General features: G+C 50.0%; 2 protein-coding genes across 11 annotated transcripts; one reads left to right on the top strand and one right to left on the bottom strand.

The window, feature by feature from the left end:
- Nucleotides 1-1,122: 1,122 nt before the first annotated feature.
- Nucleotides 1,123-6,835, top strand: MAPK7 (mitogen-activated protein kinase 7). Of its 10 annotated transcripts, none has more exons than XM_011359031.2 (7): nucleotides 1,123-1,286; nucleotides 2,111-2,347; nucleotides 3,037-3,202; nucleotides 3,835-4,916; nucleotides 5,026-5,690; nucleotides 6,085-6,218; nucleotides 6,350-6,835. In XM_011359031.2, exons 1-7 carry the CDS (start codon nucleotides 1,229-1,231, stop codon nucleotides 6,501-6,503), a joined length of 2,496 nt encoding a protein of 831 aa, XP_011357333.1. In that variant the 5' UTR covers nucleotides 1,123-1,228; the 3' UTR covers nucleotides 6,504-6,835. The 10 variants fall into 10 exon arrangements, with proteins under 10 accessions (XP_011357333.1, XP_011357340.1, XP_011357339.1 ...); XM_011359038.2 differs by having other exon boundaries at nucleotides 1,133-1,286; nucleotides 2,051-2,347; XM_011359037.2 differs by having other exon boundaries at nucleotides 1,149-1,286; nucleotides 2,015-2,347.
- A 545-nt stretch (nucleotides 6,836-7,380) lies between these two features.
- Nucleotides 7,381-13,060, bottom strand: MFAP4 (microfibril associated protein 4). The gene is made up of 6 exons (XM_011359144.2): nucleotides 12,901-13,060; nucleotides 9,707-9,868; nucleotides 9,233-9,387; nucleotides 8,655-8,751; nucleotides 8,399-8,581; nucleotides 7,381-8,042 (listed from the first exon to the last, which is right to left on the bottom strand). The coding sequence occupies exons 1-6, from the start codon at nucleotides 13,058-13,060 to the stop codon at nucleotides 7,795-7,797; spliced, it is 1,005 nt and encodes a 334-aa protein (XP_011357446.1). The 3' UTR covers nucleotides 7,381-7,794.
- Nucleotides 13,061-21,887: the final 8,827 nt, after the last annotated feature.

Below are 21,887 nucleotides of genomic sequence, written 5' to 3'. Positions count from 1 at the left end.
TTAGAAAAAAAAAAAGTGCAATTCTTTGCCAGCACTAACTGAATTTTATATACACACGCTCTTTGAGGCTGAAGCAAATCTGACTGGTTTTCAATGTGAAAAAATATAAAAACTGTTCTTGGAGTTATTTCTAAACAGAACTTGTCTCTAAGCCTAATGTAACAGAAATGTAATATGATCAGTATTTAACAATTATTTTTCAGGTGGTAAATTTGAAAGCACTAAATAACACAAAACAAAACATCTAGGATTTGACATTTTTCAGCCATCAAGAATTACTATATTTTGTACATGGAAACATCACTAGTAAAAACAGAATTCTATAAACAGAACGATGTCATTTGTGTCCAAAAATTATTGATATACTAGAGCGATGCAAAAATAATAATAAAAGATATTTCGTCACAAACTTTGGGGGTTAAGAACTGAAATCCCCAAGTTATATCAGGGTAAACGCTACAGCTGCAAGGGCGCTGCTGGCGAGCACTGGGGGGAGGTGGAATGGGTTAAAAACTCTCCTTGGGCTTCTCTCGGGGAACCACCTATCTCTTTGATGGTACCCCTTCCTTGTGCTCAATACAACTTTCTCTTTGTCTACTTCGGTGATCTCCCTTCATTTCCATGCTGGGAGACTGTAAGGACTCAGTGCGCTGGTAACATCTCTAATCTCAATTCAAAAACCTTCTTAGAGCCCTGCCTCGAACTCTCTAATGAAAACCTTTCTCCCAGCTCAAACTGCCTACCATATCCACCTCTGCCTCCTCAACACTGAGCCTTACAGGGTTGGTGCTTCATAAATATTTACTATTTAAATGAAATTAACTATGGGGCTCTGGAGTAGGTCAGGGCACCTGGGTTCCAGTGCTGGTTCTGCCCTCTCCGGGCTCCTTGGAAGCGTAAAGGGTAGTTGGGGAGGGCACGTTGGAGGGGTAGAGGGTAGACGGCCCGTCCGCTACCCCGTCGACTCCGCTGCAGCCCAGAGTCCACGACCGTTCCACAGAGCCAGGACATGGAATGACGGCGCCGCGGAAACCAGGACATAACAAGCGGAGGCCCAGAGACGCCGGAAGCTGTGCAGAGAGGAACAGCCACCGGAAGTTAGTGGCGGCTTCAGGGCTGACGCTCTAGAATCCCGGAGGACCGGGAACTCTGTGGGTAGATGTGACTGAACACCCTCTACCTGGGATGATGCATTCCCACAACCCAGCTCCCGGGACTGAACAGGAAAATGGCGGGGCACTATTCCGCCAAGCGACGGGAACTGATAAGGGAAGAGGGACCTAAAGGTAACAGTCCCACGCATGTCAGCTCCTCCGAGCTCCCAAGACTAGCTGCAACTGGCTAGACGAGAGCAAGCCGGTCGATTGGGATGCGCACGGGCACGCAATCGGGCGTTGCCTTCCATTCGCGCGTCGCCTGGGGATCCCAGCGCGCATGCGTTGGAAGACGGCGCCGGGCTCCGAGCGCACCCCTGCGAAGCGCCGAGCCCACTTTGGGCGGCTCCCGCCCGCGAGCTGGACAGCGGCGCGCGCGGGGGGCAGAGGCGTGGCTTCCTAGGCAGCTGGGCTTGGATTGGGCAAAGCAATCAGAAGGGCGGGAACCTCCTCAGAGGTCGCGCAGCAATTGGCTAGAGGCTGGAGGGAGCGTGGTCTTGGGAGGCGGGGCGGGAGGACTGGTGGCGCTGAGCGCGACGCTGAGGTGGTGGCGGCGGCCTTAAACAAGTGAGCGAGCGACTCTGGGAGTACCCCTCCACTGGGGACGGGAGGCCAGGGAACCCTGGGGACCCTCGAGAGCCCCAAGGAGGCTTCGGGGTGAGGCGCGATTCGGTGAGTGGAGACCGAGAAAAGCGAAGTGCCCCGCCCCTCCCTTCCTGAACCTCGCCTCGCGGCACCTCCCCCACCTCCGACCCTGCGTTGCACTCGGACCTGAGCTTTGGGCTCCGAGTCCCGGGGGTGGGATGTCTACTGTATGACAGCGCTGTCCTTTTCCCCCTACCCGGCCCCCGTCTGCTTAGGGGGCTTGGAAATTGTTTCCTGGTCCTGCTCCCCAGTTTCACAGAGGGGAAACTGAGGCCCGGGGCGGGCTCCACCTCACCAGTGTTACCATACAGACGTCATGGCCGAGCCCCTGAAAGAGGAAGACGGCGAGGACGGCACCGAAGAGCCCCCCGAGCCCGTGAAGGCGGAACCCGCCAACACCAGTGCCTCTGTAGCGGCCAAGAATCTGGCCCTTCTTAAAGCCCGCTCCTTCGATGTGACCTTTGACGTGGGGGACGAGTATGAGATCATCGAGACCATAGGCAACGGGGCTTACGGGGTGGTTTCCTCTGCGCGCCGCCGTCTCACTGGTGAGCTTCCCTATTGTGCTCCTCTCATAGATGTGGAAACCGGTTCCACGAGAGTGAGAAAGCTGTCCCATCTCAAACATCCAGGAAGGAAAGCTGAGTCGCACTTTATGGTCCAACAAATATTAGTTACGTGCTATCTGGGTGCCAGGCTCCGTGTTGGGCATTTCTCAGAAACTCTGGCATGGTGGTTTTGCCGCACATCTGCCTACTTCCTCCTTAGAAAAATGTCCCAATTAGACCAGATTGGAGATCCTGTCCTTGGTTTCTGAAAGAAAAATGTGTTCTAGAGCCAGAGACTGGTGAAAGGGATAAGTGGTAGGATGGTTGAGGTCTGAGATGGAAAGAGAATGTAGGGAAGTAAAATGAACAGGCATTGGAGTCTAGAATCTACCACTAAGTAGCTATGCAACCCCCAGTAAGTTCTTGAGACAAGATTCCCTCATCTCTAACTTTGAGCTATTAATACCTATCCCAGGGGACAGATGTGAAGGGAAAAATCTGATAGTGTATGTAAAGTGCTTAGCACAGGGCTTGGCACATAGTAGGTACTCAGTATATAGTAGTAGCTGTTGTTATTCACTATATGGTAGCTATTTGCGTCGTAGATGGGAGGTGTTGAATGGGGCCTTTTGCCACTTTGCAGCTATCCCAAGGTACCTTGTAGTATCTGCCTTTTCCCTGCTCCCCAGGCCAGCAAGTGGCCATTAAGAAGATCCCTAATGCTTTTGACGTGGTGACCAATGCCAAGCGGACCCTCAGGGAACTGAAGATCCTTAAGCACTTCAAGCATGACAACATCATCGCCATCAAGGACATCCTGAGGCCCACTGTGCCCTATGGCGAGTTCAAATCTGTGTAAGGAGCGGGGATGGGAGAGGGAGGCAGAGTTGGGACCTTTTCGGAGGGTTGGGACCATATTGCTGAAGTTATGGAAGGACAGCTGAACGTAATGTAATGCAGCCTGGGAAAAGTCCCCTTGTTACAGGACCAGTGCTCCCTTAGGGTTTTACCAGGAACAACTGTGATTCCTTAAGAAGAGTATAGATGTTAAAATTTTATAGACTCAGTATATAGGATTATAAACAGGACACTTATTCTATAACTACACCCTGCTATTCCCAGAGCAGACATCTCTAATCAATCACAGAACAGTTTTCTACAGAAAATAGGCAAGCCACCACAGTTTTCATTACAGTATTTGAAGCAGCCACTACCAAACAATGGAGACAGCCTCAAAACTAAACCTACTAGCCAGCTCTTATTTAGTCCAACCTCATTTTTCTCTGATGAGGAAATAGATCTGGAGAGAAAAATGATTTAAGTTCATGGAAAAGTTGTAGACAGTTTAGAATCTTCATACCATGCCGTTGGCCTTTACATAGTCGATGGGTAAGGCCATTTCCTATCTGGAGCCAGGAGGACATGGTGAGGTTGGGGCTGGAGTGTAGGCAAGACAGCCCACTGTCCCTCTCCCCTATGCCTTCTAGCTATGTGGTCCTGGACCTGATGGAGAGTGACCTGCACCAGATCATCCACTCCTCACAGCCACTCACGCTGGAGCACGTGCGCTATTTCCTGTACCAACTGCTGCGGGGCCTCAAGTATATGCATTCAGCTCAGGTCATCCACCGCGACCTCAAGCCCTCTAACCTGTTGGTGAATGAGAACTGTGAGCTCAAGATTGGTGACTTTGGCATGGCCCGTGGCCTGTGTACCTCGCCTGCTGAGCACCAGTACTTCATGACTGAATATGTGGCCACTCGCTGGTACCGTGCCCCTGAGCTCATGCTCTCACTTCATGAGTACACACAGGCTATTGACCTGTGGTCTGTGGGCTGCATCTTTGGTGAGATGCTGGCCAGGCGCCAGCTCTTCCCAGGCAAAAACTATGTGCACCAGCTGCAGCTGATCATGATGGTGCTGGGTACCCCATCGCCGGCTGTGATTCAAGCTGTAGGGGCTGAAAGGGTGCGGGCGTATATCCAGAGTCTGCCACCACGCCAGCCTGTGCCCTGGGAGACAGTGTACCCAGGCGCTGACCGCCAGGCCCTCTCACTGCTAGGGAGAATGCTGCGTTTTGAGCCCAGTGCCCGCATCTCAGCAGCTGCTGCCCTTCGCCACCCCTTCTTGGCCAAGTATCATGACCCTGATGATGAGCCTGACTGTGCCCCACCCTTTGACTTTGCCTTTGACCGTGAAGCCCTTACCCGGGAACGGATTAAAGAGGCTATTGTGGCCGAGATTGAGGACTTCCATGCACGGCGTGAGGGCATCCGTCAACAAATACGCTTCCAGCCTTCCCTACAGCCTGTGGCTAGTGAGCCTAGCTGTCCAGACATTGAAATGCCGAGTCCCTGGGCTCCCAGTGGGGACTGTGCCATGGAGTCACCTCCCCCAGCCCCACTGCCATGCCCTGGCCCTGCACCTGACACTATTGATCTGACTCTGCAGCCACCTCCCCCTCCAGCCAGTGAACCAACTCCTCCAAAGAGGGAGGGTGCCATCTCAGACAACACCAAGGCAGCCCTCAAAGCTGCCCTGCTCAAGTCCTTGCGAAGCCGGCTTAGAGGTGCCTTGTGGAGGCAGCTACTGACTTGGGAATGGGGTGGCACAAGGGGGACTTTGGGCTTGGACAGGGCCACAGGCTCTTACTTTCCCCCTGTCCAACTTCCCTGTAGATGGCCCCAGTGCCCCCTTGGAAGCACCTGAGCCTCGGAAGCCAGTGACAGCCCAGGAGCGCCAGCGGGAGCGGGAGGAAAAGCGGCGGCGGCGACAGGAACGAGCCAAGGAGCGGGAGAAGCGGCGGCAGGAGCGGGAGCGCAAGGAACGGGGGGCGGGGGCCTCTGGGATCCCCTCAACTGATCCCCTGGCTGGGCTGGTGCTCAGTGACAATGATCGCAGCCTGCTAGAGCGCTGGACTCGCATGGCCCGGCCCCCAGCCCCGACCCTGGCACCAGCCCATGCCCCACTGCCAGTACACAATCTAGCCCAGCCCACCAGTCCTCCTGCTGGCCCTGAAGCCCAGCCCACTGGACCCCCACTGCAACCTGTAGGCTCTACTCCTGGTCCACAGCCTGCCCGTCCACCCCCTGGCCCTGCTCCCCACCCTGCTGGCCCACCTGGGCCCATCCCTGGCCCTGCTGCACTCCAGACCGCCACCTCCAGCCTTCTGGCCCCCCAGTCGCTTGTGCCACCCCCTGGGCTGCCTGGCCCCAGCACCCTGGGGGTTCTGCCTTACTTCCCATCTGGCCCACCCCCTCCAGACCCCAGGGGGGCTCCTCAGTCCTCCACCTCAGAGTCACCTGACGTCAACCTGGTGACCCAGCAGCTGTCCAAGTCTCAGGTGAGAGGAGAGGCCCAGGATGTAAGGACACCAGGATCTGGGCCCAGGGAAAATGGGTTTGGGGAGTCCTTGCTGTTTGGTGGGGACAGGGAGATGAGAGATGTGTCCTTGTTCCATGAAGACAGAGCAGCAGATAGGGCTTTATCTCTGAACTTGTTTCCTTGCTTGTAGAAGGAGCATAATGTTGATGAGCAGTTGTTGGGAGACAAATATGCTTCCTGGGACGTGCCTGGCCTGGCGATGGGCCTCTAGCTCTCACTGATTGTCGAGGCTGGCATTGTCAACCATGGGTATCCAGGCATGTTCACTAGGAGCATCAGGACAAGGGGGTGTCCTGTAGCCTCACTCTGCTCTTGGTGGTGCTTGCATTATAACCTGTCATTATCTCCTGCAGGTGGAAGACCCCTTGCCCCCTGTGTTCTCAGGCACTCCAAAGGGCAGTGGGGCTGGCTATGGTGTTGGCTTTGACCTGGAGGAATTCTTAAACCAGTCTTTTGATATGGGCGTGGCTGACGGGCCACAAGATGGGTAAGATGGCCGTACCGAACTTCTGGAGTGGGACTGTGGGTAGTAGTTCCCGGTACAGGAGGAGCTACCTGTGGGATGGGTGAGGAGCCAGACTAGGCTAACAACTCTCCCTGCTCCCCTTTCCCCTGCAGCCAGGCAGACTCGGCCTCGCTCTCAGCTTCCCTTCTTGCTGACTGGCTTGAGGGCCATGGCATGAACTCTGCCGACATTGAGTCCTTGCAGCGTGAGATCCAGATGGATTCCCCGATGCTGCTGGCTGACCTGCCTGAACTCCAGGAGTCTTGAGGCCCACAGCCCGTGCCTTGCTGCCAGGGGCAGACTCGGCTCCAAGGCCCACAAGAGCATTCTCAAGGGCTGGTGCCTTGGGCCCAGCAGAGGAAGCTCAGCTTGAATTATTCTGCAGGTTCATCTCAGACCCACCCTGCAGCCTTAAGTAGCCACCTGAGCCACCACCGAGCCGTGGCAGGATTGGGAAGCCTCTACTCCCTGAGCAACCCTTTTCAGTATTGTATTTTTATTGTCATTGTTGTTATTATTATTATATAATTTTATTATTAGTCAATCTTATTGCCATCAAAATGAGGCTAATGAAATATAAGGTTTCCTATAGCACCTAACTCCAGGTGTCTTTGGAGTGGAGGGCAGGGTGCTGTCATTAGGGGAGCAACAAGGAGCCAGGTCCCCACTTTTGGGGGCCAAGCAAACGCATTTGCATGCACATCAGCCAAAACCACTTCATTCAGGTCCTGAGGTTTATTGAGACTGCCCACTCCCCACCTGCTTCCAGCCCCACAGAAGTTGTCCTCTGCCCCTTTACATGGTCAGACCTCAACCCTGGCCTGGGTGGGAGAACCTCATGTTTATGCCTACCTTGATTGTGGCTGTTTTCAGGTGGCGAGCAGTAGCTGTGGTAAAATACAGTTTTGGCATTGAGCTTTACGGGCCTGGGACAGTCAGGTGGGGGAAACTGGATATGATAGTGAGGTGGGGCTGGGGGGGTCCATGGTGCTCACCGCTAGAGAATAAGCTGGTGGTAGGGAGGCGAAGGATGTGAGAGATTCTAAGAACAGCTAGGGAGGTTGCTGGGGTGTGGCATTAGTGGCCACATGCAGGTGGTCTGGCATACTCTGTGGATGTTGGTCAGACTGCATCAGCTCAGAGTAGCACACTAGGGTGGCCCCAGATGGAGGAGCCCACAGTAAGGAAGCTGGCTAAGGTGGAACACAAAAGCTTGCAGCCTGGGAGAGCAGCTCCTGACTCTCAGCCTTTGGAATAGGGTGGAGGCAAATAAGAGTTGTGTGGAGCCCAGCCAGATCCAGGCTGGCTGTGCCTTTCAGAGGAGGCCTGGGAAGCTGCTAGCAGTATAGCCTCAGGTGGTGGGGAACAGAGGCTTGGCTTAGAGATGGGTGCCCAGGAAATTATAGGATCAGCTGGGGCTAGAGCCATAAGGCCCCCTGTGAGAAGCAGGTGCTAAGAGCAACAGAACTGACAAAGATGGGGGTGGCTACAGCAGAGGGAGCACTCATGGAAACCCAAAGCAGCCAGGGGCGTGTTGGGGCCTGATGGGGCCAGCCCCTCAGGCCCGGCGGATTTTCATCTCAGTGCGCTTGAGAGAGTAGTAGAAGCCCTTCCACTGGGCCCAGTTTATGCCGTTGGCATAGGAGAGGTGGGAGCCACCCAGGTAGAAGCCATTGAGGTTGGCAAAGTGGCAGCTGCGGAACCAGAAGGCTCCTGAGGAGAGGGCCGCACAGTTCTGCACAAAGAGGTCCTGGTCTCGGTCAAAGGTGGAGAACTTCTGGCCACTGTGGTAAGATAGGGAGTCGCCTGGTGGAAAGAGGGATGGGGTTGCTGAGGCAGGGAGCTGAGCCCCTAGCTGGCAGGAAGGGAAGTGACAGCAATAATGAGTGATGCTGTGAGAGACATCACGTGTCAGCCTGGTGGGATGGGGCACCCTCCCTGAGCCAGATGTTGGGTAGCTGTGCTCCTGCCGTGAAGAGAAACAGCTGCTTCTCACAGGGCTGCCTAGAGTGGAGTGGATGCAGCTGAGGCCCAAGCTGGTTGGAAGCCAGCTGTGGCCCTTCTAGGCCAGGAAGCGGAAGGGCCTGAAGCGGGGGGTCAGGGGCCAACTGGCAGTGCCTTTTTCCCCACAGCTGCTCCTTAGGCTGGCGAGAGGGTGATACCTGCCCCGCCGTCCTCAAAGCCTGCCACGTAGAGGGTGTAGCCATCCTCCTCAGCACTGACCGCGTTGGGTGAGATGGAGAAGTCGACGTATTTGGCGTAGGCCGTGTTGTTCTCAAAGTCCTCCAAGTCTACTCGCAGCTCGTACTTCTGCTTCAGCGTCAGGAGGTGCAAGTTCTGCAGCCCTGGGGAGGAGGGCAACTAGTCAGCAAGGACCTGGCCCTGGGGCAGCCCCCAGCCCATTGAGTCCCACCTTACCCAGCCAGTATTCCCCATCGGCGCGGCCAAAGCCTAGCTTGTAGTCGTTCCAGCCCCGGAAGAAACTCACTGAGCCATTGAATCTCTTCTGGAAAACCTGTAGCAGAGAGAACGGGCCTGGACTATCAAGGCTCCAGTGGGAAAGGTCCTCGCCTAGGGATGGACCCTGTGATGCTGAGGCAGTTTGTTAAAGGACTGAGCTTGGGGCCTAAACCACGGTGCACACTGGCAGCTCTCAGCAACTGCTGAGTGCCGGGAAGAGGTTAAGAGGGCATTCTAGAGTTCAAACGCCTGGGTGGGAGTCCTGTGCTGGCTCTGTGACCTTTGGTGAGTTACTTCACCTCTCTGGGGTTTATTTCAGTTCCTTGTCTGTGAAAGGTACCTTCCTCCCAGGGTTATTGTGAGGATTATATTCACTAGCCTGCCTTAAGCACCTAGAATTCAGTGCTGGCAGCAGCTCACAAACTATGCTGTGGTTATTGTTATCCTCATTTGAGAGATGAAGAAACTAAAGCTCTCAGAGGTGAAGCTTGATCACGGTGCTAGAACTGGGCCTCTTTTCCTCTCCTCCCACTCACCGTCCACTTCCCGCCCTCAGTGGTCATGTCACAGAAGACAGGCACAGGCACACTGGGGCCCAAGGGGTAGATGAGGTACACGCCATCTGTCTGGTAGCCCTGGGTGTAGATGTCGTCACAGTCCAGGGGCTGCTGAAGGCAAGACTTCTCCAGAGCTGGGAGATGGGGGAAGGAGGGTGAGGAGAAGGGGCTAAGGCATACCGCACACACCTCCGCACCCCACAGTTTGTCTCTGTCCCTTGGGGTAGGGTACTCTATCAGGTGAACAAGATGATATTCAAGCATCCCCCCTTTCTTCGAGAGGGGGGATGCTTGAAGATCATCTTGCTCACCTGCCTCATCTTTAGAGCAGGAGACAGTCCTGCAGATCTGAGCCTCAGCCTTGAGGCCTGACTCCCAAAAATGATGGCTCAGAACAGCTTCTCCTTACCCAGCCTGTTAGCCAGGCCACATTTGCAAACATGTGCTGCTTACCATCTCCCCGGATCCCGGAAACCTGGGTGGCGCAGCGGGGAATTGAGAGAAGCAGCAGCAGCGGCAGGGCCAGGAGGGCCTGGTGACAGAAAAACAGGGTCACATCACAGGGCCTCCCTCCAGCACCAGAGTCCCCCCTACAGGAAACCCTTTGCTTGCCCTCTTACCCCTCCCAAGAAACCCCACTCTGGGACAGCCTTAGCACCCTCATAGCCTAAGAGTTTCAACTGGATCACGAGAAACCCCTGTGCCTCCATAAACCCCTCTCGGTTTCAGGGTTCTCTTAACAGAATGGGCTCAATCTCCCAATGCCACGCGTCCCCCGCCCCAGGTCCAGTACCTTCATGCTGCCAGTTCAGCTCAGAGCGGCTGGGTGTCTGCTGCCCCAGTCTGCAACCGCCCAGAGTTATGTGCTGGGCCCCAGCCAGCCGCCCCAGCCCCGCCCCCTAGAGTTGCAGAACCCCCTCTCCCCGTCTCAGGCACTGAACCAGCATCTGCTGGGGCCAGGGCACCACCTGTGTCTCATTAGGCCTGTCAGGGGCAAAATACTGCAGACATTAACTCCTGCCGGCTCAGACTGCTCCCTGGATCCCCTCTGCCATTCGCCCCCTGGACTTGTGGGCCCCCTGGCACTGGCAGCCTATCCCTTGTTTCCTGATGCCCCTCCCCAGAAGTGTTTATTTTCTCCCCCTCCTTCCTTGGCCTATCCGTCATAGGGATGGTGGGGAGGGTGTGAGCATGCCTGGGTTCTGGGGAGGGGAGGTCCATTCTGGGGGTGGGGAGTGCAGCTTCAGAGCTTCTGATGTCAGGGCCGGCCTGGGGTTGGGGAGGGGGGAGTGAAGAGGCAGCAGGGGCCAGGCAGGCTCCTGGCAGGACTGAGACATTTCTGAGCCATGAGCACAGCCTGCAGGCGTCCAACTGCTGTCTGCCCTAGCTCAAGCCAGGGCCCCTCTCCAGCCGCCCCCTTGCTCTGGTCTCCTCAGGTCCCCTTCTTTCCCCTCCCAGACTCCCCCGGGGATCTGTCTGGCAAGCATAGGGCCTCTTTTGTTTTTCTTTACCTCCCTACTCCACCTTCCTTTGAAACCCCTCACTTTGGCCCCTATCTAACCTCAGATTCCTCTCTATGCCCCTCTCAACCACTGTCCCATTTCCCCAGCCTCAAAAGCCCACCTCTTACCTTCTTGCCCCCATCGAGCTGACGTGTCAACCTGTCTACCTCCTAACCACCCCTGAAGCCCATCTGTTTCGTCACTCAGGTCCTGGCCTCCTTACAGCCCTATCACCACGGTGCTCGTCCAGCCTCTTCACAGATCTCCCTGCTTCTGATTCCCCACCTCCTCTCATCCTCTGCACAGGCTGCGAGAACAATCTTTCTAGATAGGTGCTCTGTCACCCATGCTTAAAGCCTCTGGTGGCTCCCTATTGCTTCAGGGATGAGGCTAAATTTCTCACTTTGGACTTGAGAGGAATTTTAAGTCTGGTATACCTTAAGGACCTTATCCCTTATTGCTTGTGACTCATCTTTGAGTACAATTAGTCTATTCCAGACTTCTCCCCCTGCCTTTGCCTGCTCTCTTCTCTGTGGGATCTACCTGTCGGTCTTCTCTGCTTGGCCATAAGTGCCAGTGGGCAGGTCTGTGTCTCATTCTTGCACTCTCAGCACCCATAACAGAACCGGGCACAGAGCAGGCATGGCATGTGCCCTCATTCACAGATAAATATCTTTTGAGCACCTACTTTGTGCTGGCTGCTGGGGATACAATATCTGCCCCCAAGGAATGGCAAATAGGCATTAGTTCATTGCAAATGTAATGTGTGTTATGAAAGAACTTTTGTTGAATGCGTGAAAAAATGAAATATTCAGAGGCACAAAGTAAGAAAGCAGCTCTGGCTCAGGTCTCCTCTTCTTACTCCTGAGTCAGTAAGCCCCTTAGACAAGTCCAACTGGCCTCCTTGGGTTGGTTCTGTAGTTGCTGGTAAGAGTTGCCTCTTCATAGTTGTGTCATGTCCTGGGGCTTCTAGAGCCAGGCTGCCTGCAGTAAATTCCAAGTTGTGCCACCGGCTGGCTGGGTAACTTTGAACAAATTATATAGTCTCTCTGTGCCTCAGTTTCCTCAGTGAAAATGAAGATACTGATAGAACCTCCTCCAAAGGGGTGTGGTAAGGATTACATAATCTTTTCAACACATTGCCCACAATTAGTCACTGTTTGCCAAATATTATCTTTATCATCATGATTGTTCTTACATGAATGGATTGTCTTTAACACAGTTTTTATCCTTGTCTATGAAAGAGAGAGTTGTCTGCCTCTTAATATCCATTCTTCCTTTAGTCCTGAGTAGTAAGATCCTGATTTTTAGCTGGACTGATTGTGAGGCCACATGTCTGAATTTTGGCCAACAAAATGCAAACAGAGATGTAAAGGTAGGAGCTATTCCCTCTTCTCCTTGTCATCTGTCCTGTTGCTGGGCATGATGGCTGGAGCTCCAGCTGCCACCTTAGAATGATGCCCCATCGGAATGGTGGAGAGTTGATCAAGAAGGAGCTGGGTTCGTCACAACCTCATGGAGTGGGTCCAAGGCCAGCTCTGGACTACCCTCTAGGCCTCTTTTATGTGGAAGAGAAAGAAACGTCTATCTAGTTTAAGCCTGTTGTTTTTCCTGTAACACACAGCTGAATCTAATCCAAATACATCTCTCCTTTTAGCAAATGCCAGCTAATTTTAGCACAGGCTACAAAAAGGAAAATAATGAAAAATCAGCCGTCAAAACAAATAATGAAATGTATCCTAAGTCAAGTATCAAAGACTGCAGAATACAAATAATGAACAAATATAGGAACCCCTGCCCCCCCCCAAAATATGCTATAAGGTATCATATTTTGCCTATTGGCTTTAAAAAAAAAAAAAAACTTTATGTGGCTGTGGCAAAGCAGGCACCCCGTTCATTGGATGTGACTGTGAAGGAGTTTAACTCTTTAGGGAAAAAATTTGGCAATACATACCAGGAGTCAAAAGAGTCAGTAATCGTCTTTGGAGATATTATCCGAAGGAAATACTCCAACATTGAAAAGGGTACATGTATTTGTTAGTGGACATTGTTGGCTGCCCTCTAATTGGGATGTGGGGTGCTTGCTTTCCCATGCTTCCTTGCAGTTTTGTTGAAGGCGCATGACCTGGGTTTAGTTAAACTCACTACCCTGAGCTTCATTTTGGGAGATGTCAACGAGAAGCAGGAGCATATAAAATCCATTTTTGGAATGGTAGTAACTCCAGAGGTGTCTGAGGTCTAGGGTCTCTGGCTGGTTGGTGGTGGGTGACTTTGCAAGTGCAGTGCTGAGTGATATTGGCTCCATCTTGGTCTACAATGCCCTGAGCTTGGTTCTCAGCCCTCCTGGCAACTGGTTTGCTCTGCCTATTATCTGTTTGAAAAAGACCCCCAACTCATATGGGTAAAGATGTTTACCAACTCTGACTGACTTTGTCAGGAGGCTCAAGGCCCCAGAGTTGCTGGGAAACTGGAAAAATAGCTTGACTAGGGGTGGGTAGGAGCTGAAGCTACTCCTAGGCTCTGGAAAGCAGGCCTTCAGTAGTGGTCTTATGGTGGGGACAGTCTGTCAGAATGATGCTGTTCACTGCATAGGCTTGTGGGTTTGTCTGGTTAAGAGCCAGATTCCAGGAATTGAGAGCACTCCATCCCATTGGCCTCATTTGGGTCGCTTGCCCACTGCCTGGGTATTTCCCACTCCACTCCACCTTTCTCCATCCTGCTTTGTACCCAGGGCATCACTGAGTTCCCATGGTTCCTGGCTCCTGGCTGGATTTGACAAATGTCAGGCCCTGGCAGGAGATGGGAGAATATAATAGGTTGGGATATTTCTTCCTGGCTCCTGTCTTGCCTAGGACTACAGTTTTGGCAATGGCTGTGTCCCCTCTCCATTATAGCTCCTGCCATAACCCCCTTCACTGGCCCCGATAACCCCATTTCTTCCCCTTACTCCTGTAGCCTGGGATGGTAAGGACTCCAATCATTGCTAGTCCCAGGGTGCCTCAACACCCATGCTGGGTTCTTTAATGTCCACACCCTTCATTAAATTCTCTTAAAAACAAAACAGCTGAGTCTGCCCTTGTTTCCTGCTAGGACCCAAATTAACACAAGGTCTTTGTTCTAAAAGCCCAGTAGCCCATGGAACGTCTGGGACAATAGCTAAGGACAAGACTTCCAATGACTACTCTTATTATCTCCCCACCTTCAGCCAGAGCCTAAGAAGGCAGACCAGGGGAGTTTTGAGAGGGAACTCTTAGGAGCGGAGAGCACTCAGGGATGGGAGAGAGTGTGTCTCCCACCCGAGGCCAGTGAAGGAGTTCCAAAGGAGATGAGGCTGTTTGGAGAGAAGGAGAGACTATGGCTGAACTCCTGAAACCCAGGCGAGGCTCCTCTCCAGAGGCTGCTACTGTAACAGGGTGGGAGGGACTATTGGGAAGACAGACAGGCATGAACACCAGGGCTACCATAGGGTGGGCAGGGCAAAAACGTGGTGTGCATTGGAGCCTAGTGGACACTAGAACATCAGGTGAGATTGGATTAGGGCCCACTCTAATGGCCTCATTTTAATGACCTCACCTCTTTAAAGGCCCTGTCTCCAAATAGAGTCATATTCCGAGGCGCAGGGGGTTAGGGCTTCAACATATGACTTTCGGAGGACACATTTCTGCCCATAACAAGCACCTACTAGGATATATCAGGCAGTCTTTACTCCCTATATTGGCAGTAGTGAACAGACAGCCCTGGAGCTAGAGAGGGGGAAAAAAAGAAAAAAGAAAATGATAATAAGTTATGTGAAAAAGAAAGAGATTGTGGGTGGGGTGGGAGGGGCCATAGTGAGCAGACATGAGGTGGCTTCATGAGGTCCAAGGCTCAACATGGGGTCTTTCATAGTGGGAAGCCCATCCCTCTCCATATTTTCCTTCTCTGTAAAGAGGGAAATAAGGAGAGATTTGGTGTCTCCACTTTTTTTTGTATTTCAGGGAAAGTTCAGATAATGGAGCTCAGAGTGTGGCCAAGAGAAGAAGCAGGTTGGCAATGGGGAAGGTATTCGATGCCAGGCTAGGACATTTAAAGTTGACCCTGAGGGCCTTTGGGTTTAGGGTATTTTGAGATATGACCTTTTCTGTCCCATTAACCTTCTAGAATTTATGTCACCTAAGTGCTTTTTAATGTGTGAGATCTGTGGATGCTGCGTAATAGGGAGAAAACATAGATGAAAGTGTTTTGTTTTTTGTTTTTTTAAATAATCAAATGAACGCATGCACATAGTTGGGGAGGAGGTGGAGAAAGAGTACTGAAAGGCCCTTTATAGAAAAACAAGTCCCTCTCCTGGTGTTTGAGGAGTCCTTGGGGTGGGCCATTGTGTGGCACTTGGTGGCTCTTCCACACTGGAGGCGTATGTCCTCATTCTGAGAAAATTCTTCTCTATTACCTCAATTTTCTGTGCTTTCTTTCTGATAATTTTATTAGTTAGATGTTGGACCTCCTAAATCAAAACTTTATATTTCTTATCTTTTCTCTGACATTTTCCATCTTTGTGTTTTCAAATCTAAATTCTGGAGCACACCCTTAATGTCCAGCATTCCTATTGAAGTAAAAAAGTTGGCTATCACGTTATTTGTATTTTTCAGTTCCGCTTTGTTTTAAGGCTTTATTGGGGGTATAATTTACATGTTGTAAAACCTACCCACTGTAAGTGTACAGTTGAACAATTGCTCCTTTAAACAAATAGACTTTATTTTTTAGAGTACTTTTAGGTTTGCAGCAAAACTGAGGAGAAAGTACAGAGATTTCCCTTACACAGATTTTCCCTGCCCCTACACACACACTGTACCCCACTATCAACATCCCCCACCAGAGTGGTACATTTGTTATAATTAATGAACCTACATAGTTGTGCCTTTTCCAGAGTATCATATGGTTGGAATCATATAGTATGTAGCCTTTTCAGATTGGCTGCTTTCACTTAAATATGCATTTAAAATTTTTCTCCATGTCTTTTCATGGCTTAATAGCTCATTTCCTTTTAGCACTGAATAAGATTCCATTGTCTGGATGTGCTGCTGTTTATCTATTCACCTACTCAAGGACACCTTGGTTGCTTCTAAGTTTTGGCAATCATGAATAAAGCTGCTATATTTGGGTAAATACCAAAGAGTGTGATTGCTGAATTGTATGGTAAGAGTATGTTTAGTTTTGTAAGGAACTGCCCAACTGTCTTCCCAAGTGGCTATGCCGTATTGCTTCCCCACCAGCAATGAATGAGGGTTCCTCTTGCTCCATACCCTTGCCAGCATTCGGCATTGTCAGTGTTCCAGATTTTCACCATTTTGTAGACACTGAGAAAGAAGATACCCACTAAGAAGGGCTCCTGGTGGCTAACTGGGCTCAAATTTAAAACAAACAAACCAAAAACAGAGCCTACCAGCCATTTCTACACAGGGATTTCTCACATAAACCACACTTCAGGGAGAAGCCTGCACTAAATTGCCTGGCTCCTCCACTGTGTTCCTGCCATCTGAGCCAGCTTTTATAAAAGAGTTCCTGGAATAGTATTTTAACCAATAGGACTGAGGCTTTCTCCATCCAGTTGGAGCTGTGCAGCTATATCCCCATCAGTACCTTCATTGATCAATCAGAGTGGCTCCATTCTGACCAATCAGGGCAGTGCCTTTTGGACCAATCAAACTGTGAGGATTTGGAGTCCTTATTTGCATGACGATAGACCAGTCAGGGACTAGGGGTGGAGACTTCTGTCTATCTAAGTCAGCTACCCTCTGGCTCAGAGAGCACTGTCCCTTTCTACTGATGAAAGAAGACTGTTTTCCTGGCTGGAGCTGAAAATACTAAATATAAAATACTGAAGATGTCTCACCAGAGCAGAATAGAGCAGTCTGGCACGGGGCAGAGTGGAGCTGACCTGGCCAGAGCAGGTGGAGCAGACCAGAGCAGAGCTGAGCAGAGCAGAGCTGTCTAGCCAGAGAGGGTCCTGGCCTCAGGGCTGCCTCACAGCCATGCTGCTTCATAACTGAGCTATAACTCTATTCAGCTGTTCCACAGCTGTTTTGTATCACAGTTGAGCCGTTTGCACTGAATAAAGTTTCCCTCTCCACTGTACCCCAAATTGGGGATTCCTGTCAGCATTGAATTGGCACCAATGACCATCAGATGACAATTCTAGTAGGTGTATAGTTTTGTTATTTTAATTTGCAATTCTCTAATGACATGATGTGGAGCATCTTTTCATATGCTTATTTTTTCATTTGCATATCTTTTTTTGGTGAGGTGTCTGTTCAGATCTTTAGCCCATTTTAAAAATCAGGTTCATGTTCCTATTGTTCAGTCATTTCCTCATCTCTAACATCATGCAGTATTTTGTTTTGTTTTATAGATGCATATCTTTTATTTCTTTGAGGACAGAAATAATCTGTGACTTTTTCTTCTGTTACATTGTCTCTCTTTATTCTGTTTGATTAATTTGGTCACTCTCTCTTGTGTTTGAAGCTTTTTTTCAAATGCTGCTGATTTGTTCAGATTTGGGAGGAGGCTCTGAAACCTGTTAGAAGCAGCGTGGGCCTACATGCCTCGCTATGGCTGATGGATTAGAAGTTCGTTGTGCTCCACAGAACAGAAAACCTACCATGGTAGCACAACCAGATAGAGGCATTTTGTTTTTGTTTTCACGCAACAAACAAAACACAGAAATGGGTAGTGCATTTACAACTTTTTTCACTTTCTTACTGTCTTTTCAGTGGGTTTGGGAAGGACCTGGATATGAGTATTAGATATAAATCCACCAGATTTAACCTCCTGGGTTATTTACACATGTCATCTTATTTTAAATAATTTCCTCTTGTAGGCATGACATCCTGCCTTTTATAAATGAGGAAACCGAGGCTCAAAGAGGCAACAGGACCAGGATTAGAACCTGAAGTTTGTTTTTTTCCCTCATTCCTGAGAGCCGCAAGAGACTTCTGACTCCATGGGACAGGAAAACATCAGGTCTTTGGGGACATTTCTAGGAGCTGAGTGGGCCACATGCAGTGAGGGAGATCCAGGCAGGGAGGAGAGCAAGGGCCCATAGCCTACGTACCGAGGTGGGGGAGGCTTCTTAGGATGCAGGGTGGCTGGCATGTCACAGGCCCATCTGGGTGGGCACACATGACACTTTCTGTGATGCCTGCCCCACAGTGCCCCTCCTTGACACCTAGTTGGCCAGGTTCTGGGTTCTGTTGCCTTGTTTCCTACACCTGCCTGGCTGTCAGCTCCCGAGGGCAGGTGTTGGCCCTATGCCTGCGCCCTAGCACTTGGCATGTACCAGGGAGCCACTTCGAGGTGCTGATGGCTGGGTGGGAGCTTTTCTCTGTCCAGATGCCAGCACCTGTTGAAGAAAGAAGCCTTGGTTGTGGGACCCAGAGGAGAAGGAAGGAGCAGTGCCATGGAGGGGTTGGGGGAGTTCCAGGGGCCTAGCAGAGAGGAGAGTCAAAAAGGAAGGAGCAGGTGCAGGGGTTGGCTCATAGCACAGGGAGGCTGTAAGACTGGAAGGAAAGGTAGGTTGCTTTGTGACTGTAAAGTACCGTACACATTCAAGAGCTTCTTCCTGGAGATCTTTTAATAAAGAGAATAGAATAGAAGAACAGGTTTGAAAATCCTGCTCTCAAGTTCCAAATGTAATTCCTACTGACGTAAAGGATTAATGGGCTCAGAATTCTATTTCCAACAAGTTCTCTCATCACTAAACTTTCATTTTTAGTTCTTTATAAGTACATACACAAGCACACACGTTCTCCTGCACATTCATCTCTTTATTCCTTCAATATTGCATTATTTATGGAGCACCTGTTTTATGTCAGTCACCATGACAGATGGCAGAGTTACAGCACTAAAAGGCGTAGGCCCCACCCTGGTGCTTACAATGCTGAAAGTTTAGGAAGACAGAAATGAAATAAACAGTCCTACACATCCATATCCTCGTTCATTTTATTGAGCCCTATTAAACTGCCCCTCTTGTGGCAATGGGGATACACCAAGGAACAAAACAGATGAAATCAACTGCCCTCTTGGAGCTGATATTTGGGTGGGGGGATAGACAATAAACAAGACACGTAGGTCACTTATACAGTTTTCTGGGAGGTGAGTGTAATGGAAAACAAAATGTGCAAGTGGAATTGATAGAACGGGATTAAAATTTTATCTAGCAAGGGAGAATGTAAGATGAGATAAAGCAGGGGTCAGCAAAGCAAACTTTTTCTGTAAAGAGCCAAGTACTAATTATTTTCGGCTTTGGAAGCTATTTGGTCTCTGTTGCGACTCTTCAACTCTGCTGCTGTGGTGCAAAAGCAGCCATAGACAATCAATCCATAAACACATGAGTATGGCTGTATTCCAATAGAGTCTTATTGACAAACAATGAGTTGTGGGCTGATTTGGTCTACAGTGTGCTGAACTATGGAATAAAGACCTAAGGGAAGTGAGGGAGGGAACCGTGAGGATATTTAAATAAAGAACAGTTCAAGCAAAGGAAGCAGTATGTGCAAAGGCCCTGAGGTGGGAGTGTGCCAGTGTGTTTTAGGGATAGTGAGTCAGCGAGGATGGCTGGAGCAGAGGGGACAAAAGTGGGAGAGTAGTAGGAGAGTTCAAGAGAAGATGGGGCAGATTCTTCAGGGCCTTCTCGATGTAAGAAGGACTTTGCAATTGTGTTTGTAAACTGTGGGAGAGAAGGGCTGTAAAGAAGTCCAAGGCCCGTGCATAGTTGCATTGATCTTACACCAAGACTAAATGTTTAGTTCCTACCTGAGGTAGAACTAAGAGCAGATTCTTTTTTTCTTGCCAAGAGAGTTGGTCGTGAATCAAAGAAGAGACTCACCAGGATAAGAAAAACCAAAGCCAGTTTTAATGCTGTCCTTTACCCTCTAGACCTGTTGGGAGCATAGGGCAGGCACCCCTGCCCAGGGCCAAGCAGAGAGTGGGGCCAGGAAGGGGTGAGGAAAGAATATGTCTCATCCAGGTAAACTGTGTGTCCCCGAGGGACTGGGTTTCCCTAATCCAGCAGTGGCATTGCCAGGTGAGTGTCCTGTGACCTCTGAGGTCTGCCCTGGCTGGATGAGGGTGATCTTGGCTCTTATGGGGAGTGATCATGCCCTTGGGGGCTGGGACTCCCACAGGTGACTTCTGATCCTTAGAAGATAAAAGGCAATTCGATCCTGGCATGTCTAATGAAGCTGAAGCCAAGTTCAGCTTGATGTTATTATTTTCTTTTATTGAGGTAAACAATGGTATGGGATAGGGGACAGGATGCACTAAGTGTGCAGCTCAAGGAACTCTTACATGGGTGACAGTCCCGGTTAAGAAATAGAACACTTCCAGCCCCCAGAAAGTTCCTTTTGTGTCCCTCCAAGTCTATATGCCTCAATCCCTACCTGAAGTAGCCACTACTCTGACTTCTCTCATCTTAACATTAGTTTGGCTTGTTTTTGAACTTCCTGTACATTGAATAATTCAGTATATATTCTTGAGTGTCTGGTCTCTTTTGCTTAACACAATAGTCTTTTAAAAAAATATTCTATGCAGTGGTTCTCAAAGTGTCATTTGGGATCCTTTGAGGATCTTTCATGTTGTTTGAGAGATCAAAATGATTTTCACAATCATAGTAAAATACTATTTGCCTTTTCCACTCTAGTTTTCTCATGAATATATAGTGGTGTTTTCCAGAGGCTGTGCGATGTGTGGCACTTAAACAGACTGAATGAAGAAGCAGACAAGAGATTGGTTTTAAGCCTGATAGCAAAGAGATTTGCAAAAGTGTAAAGCCAGTGCCATATTTCCCAGTGTTGGGAAATATGGTTATGTGTTTGTAAATATGTAATGGATTTATTATTGTTATTTTAAACAAATTGATAAACACAATTTTTTAAATGTCTAACCTGGTCAATGTCAGTGGCTATAACCCACATAAATGAAAGCTCTGTGTGGTCCTTATTAATTACTCAGAACACAAAGGTGTCCTGAGACCAATATGTTGGAAAACTGCTGCTGGATAGTATTTCATTGCATGAATATACTTTAATTTATTTCCCTATTTGTTTTCCTCTTGGTGGGCATTTGGGTTGTTTTCCGTTTGGGTTATTATGAATAAGGTCTCTGTGAACATTCGTGGTTCTGTCTTCTGTGGACATACACCTTCATTTCTCGTGGCTGTTTGCACAGGCATGGATGTGGGGTCACAGGCAGCTGGTGGTTAGCTTTGGGAGAGGCTACCACATGCTCTCCACAGTGGCTATACCAGCTCACACCCCCAGCAGTGACTCAGGAGAGTCGATCTGTTGTTAATTCAGGCTTGCCCACTGCAGCAAATTTAGAGGTGATCTGGTGCTTATAAAGAGGGCACGGTAACATACAGTGTGGTCTTTTGGGGGAATTGTCCTGGTGTCCTACCAACATATTCAGTGTAGCTAACCTTATGTGCAAGCCCCGAATGGTCACAAGTGGTGACAGAGGGTGAATGAAGTCCAAGGTGTGGCCTCTGAAGGGCTGCATGCTGGGAGAGACATGGGGGACTCCATCCGACTGGAAGGTCGGGAAGGCCACATGGGGGAAGGGAAATCTAAGGAGAGACCTGAAGGATGAGTTAGAATGGGCCAGAGGAGGGGAGTAGCATGGCAGGCTGAGGGAGCCTCTCACGGGCACTGTTTGCTGTGGTTGAGAAGCAGTGAGGAGGCTAGTGTGCTTGGAGCAGAGTGAGCGAGGGGGGTGGAGGAGGTGAGGGCAAGGAGAAAATGTGTGGTGGTCTGCAAGCCATGTAGGGCCCTGGTGGCCATGGAGAAAAGTTCACACTATCCTAAAGGCAATATAAAGCCATTGGAGAATTTGAAGCAGGAAGGGTCACACTTCTAAATTTTTATTTATTTTTATTTTTCAGTTAGACTTTTTATTTTGAAATACTTGTAGATTCACATGCAGTTGTGCGAAAAAATATAGAAAGATCCCACATATTTTGTACCTGGTTTTCCCCAGTGGTAACGTTTTATAAAATAATAGTTCAGTATCACAAGCAGGATATGGGCATAGATGCAGACAAGGTGCAGAGCACTTCCATCACCACAGGGATCTCCCTGTTGCCCTTTTGTAGCTACGGC

The sequence above is a fragment of the Pteropus vampyrus genome, unplaced genomic scaffold (genome assembly GCF_000151845.1).
Source record: "Pteropus vampyrus isolate Shadow unplaced genomic scaffold, Pvam_2.0 Scaffold44, whole genome shotgun sequence".
Lineage (NCBI taxonomy): Eukaryota > Metazoa > Chordata > Mammalia > Chiroptera > Pteropodidae > Pteropus > Pteropus vampyrus.
This window is presented reverse-complemented; position numbering and strand designations above follow the sequence as displayed.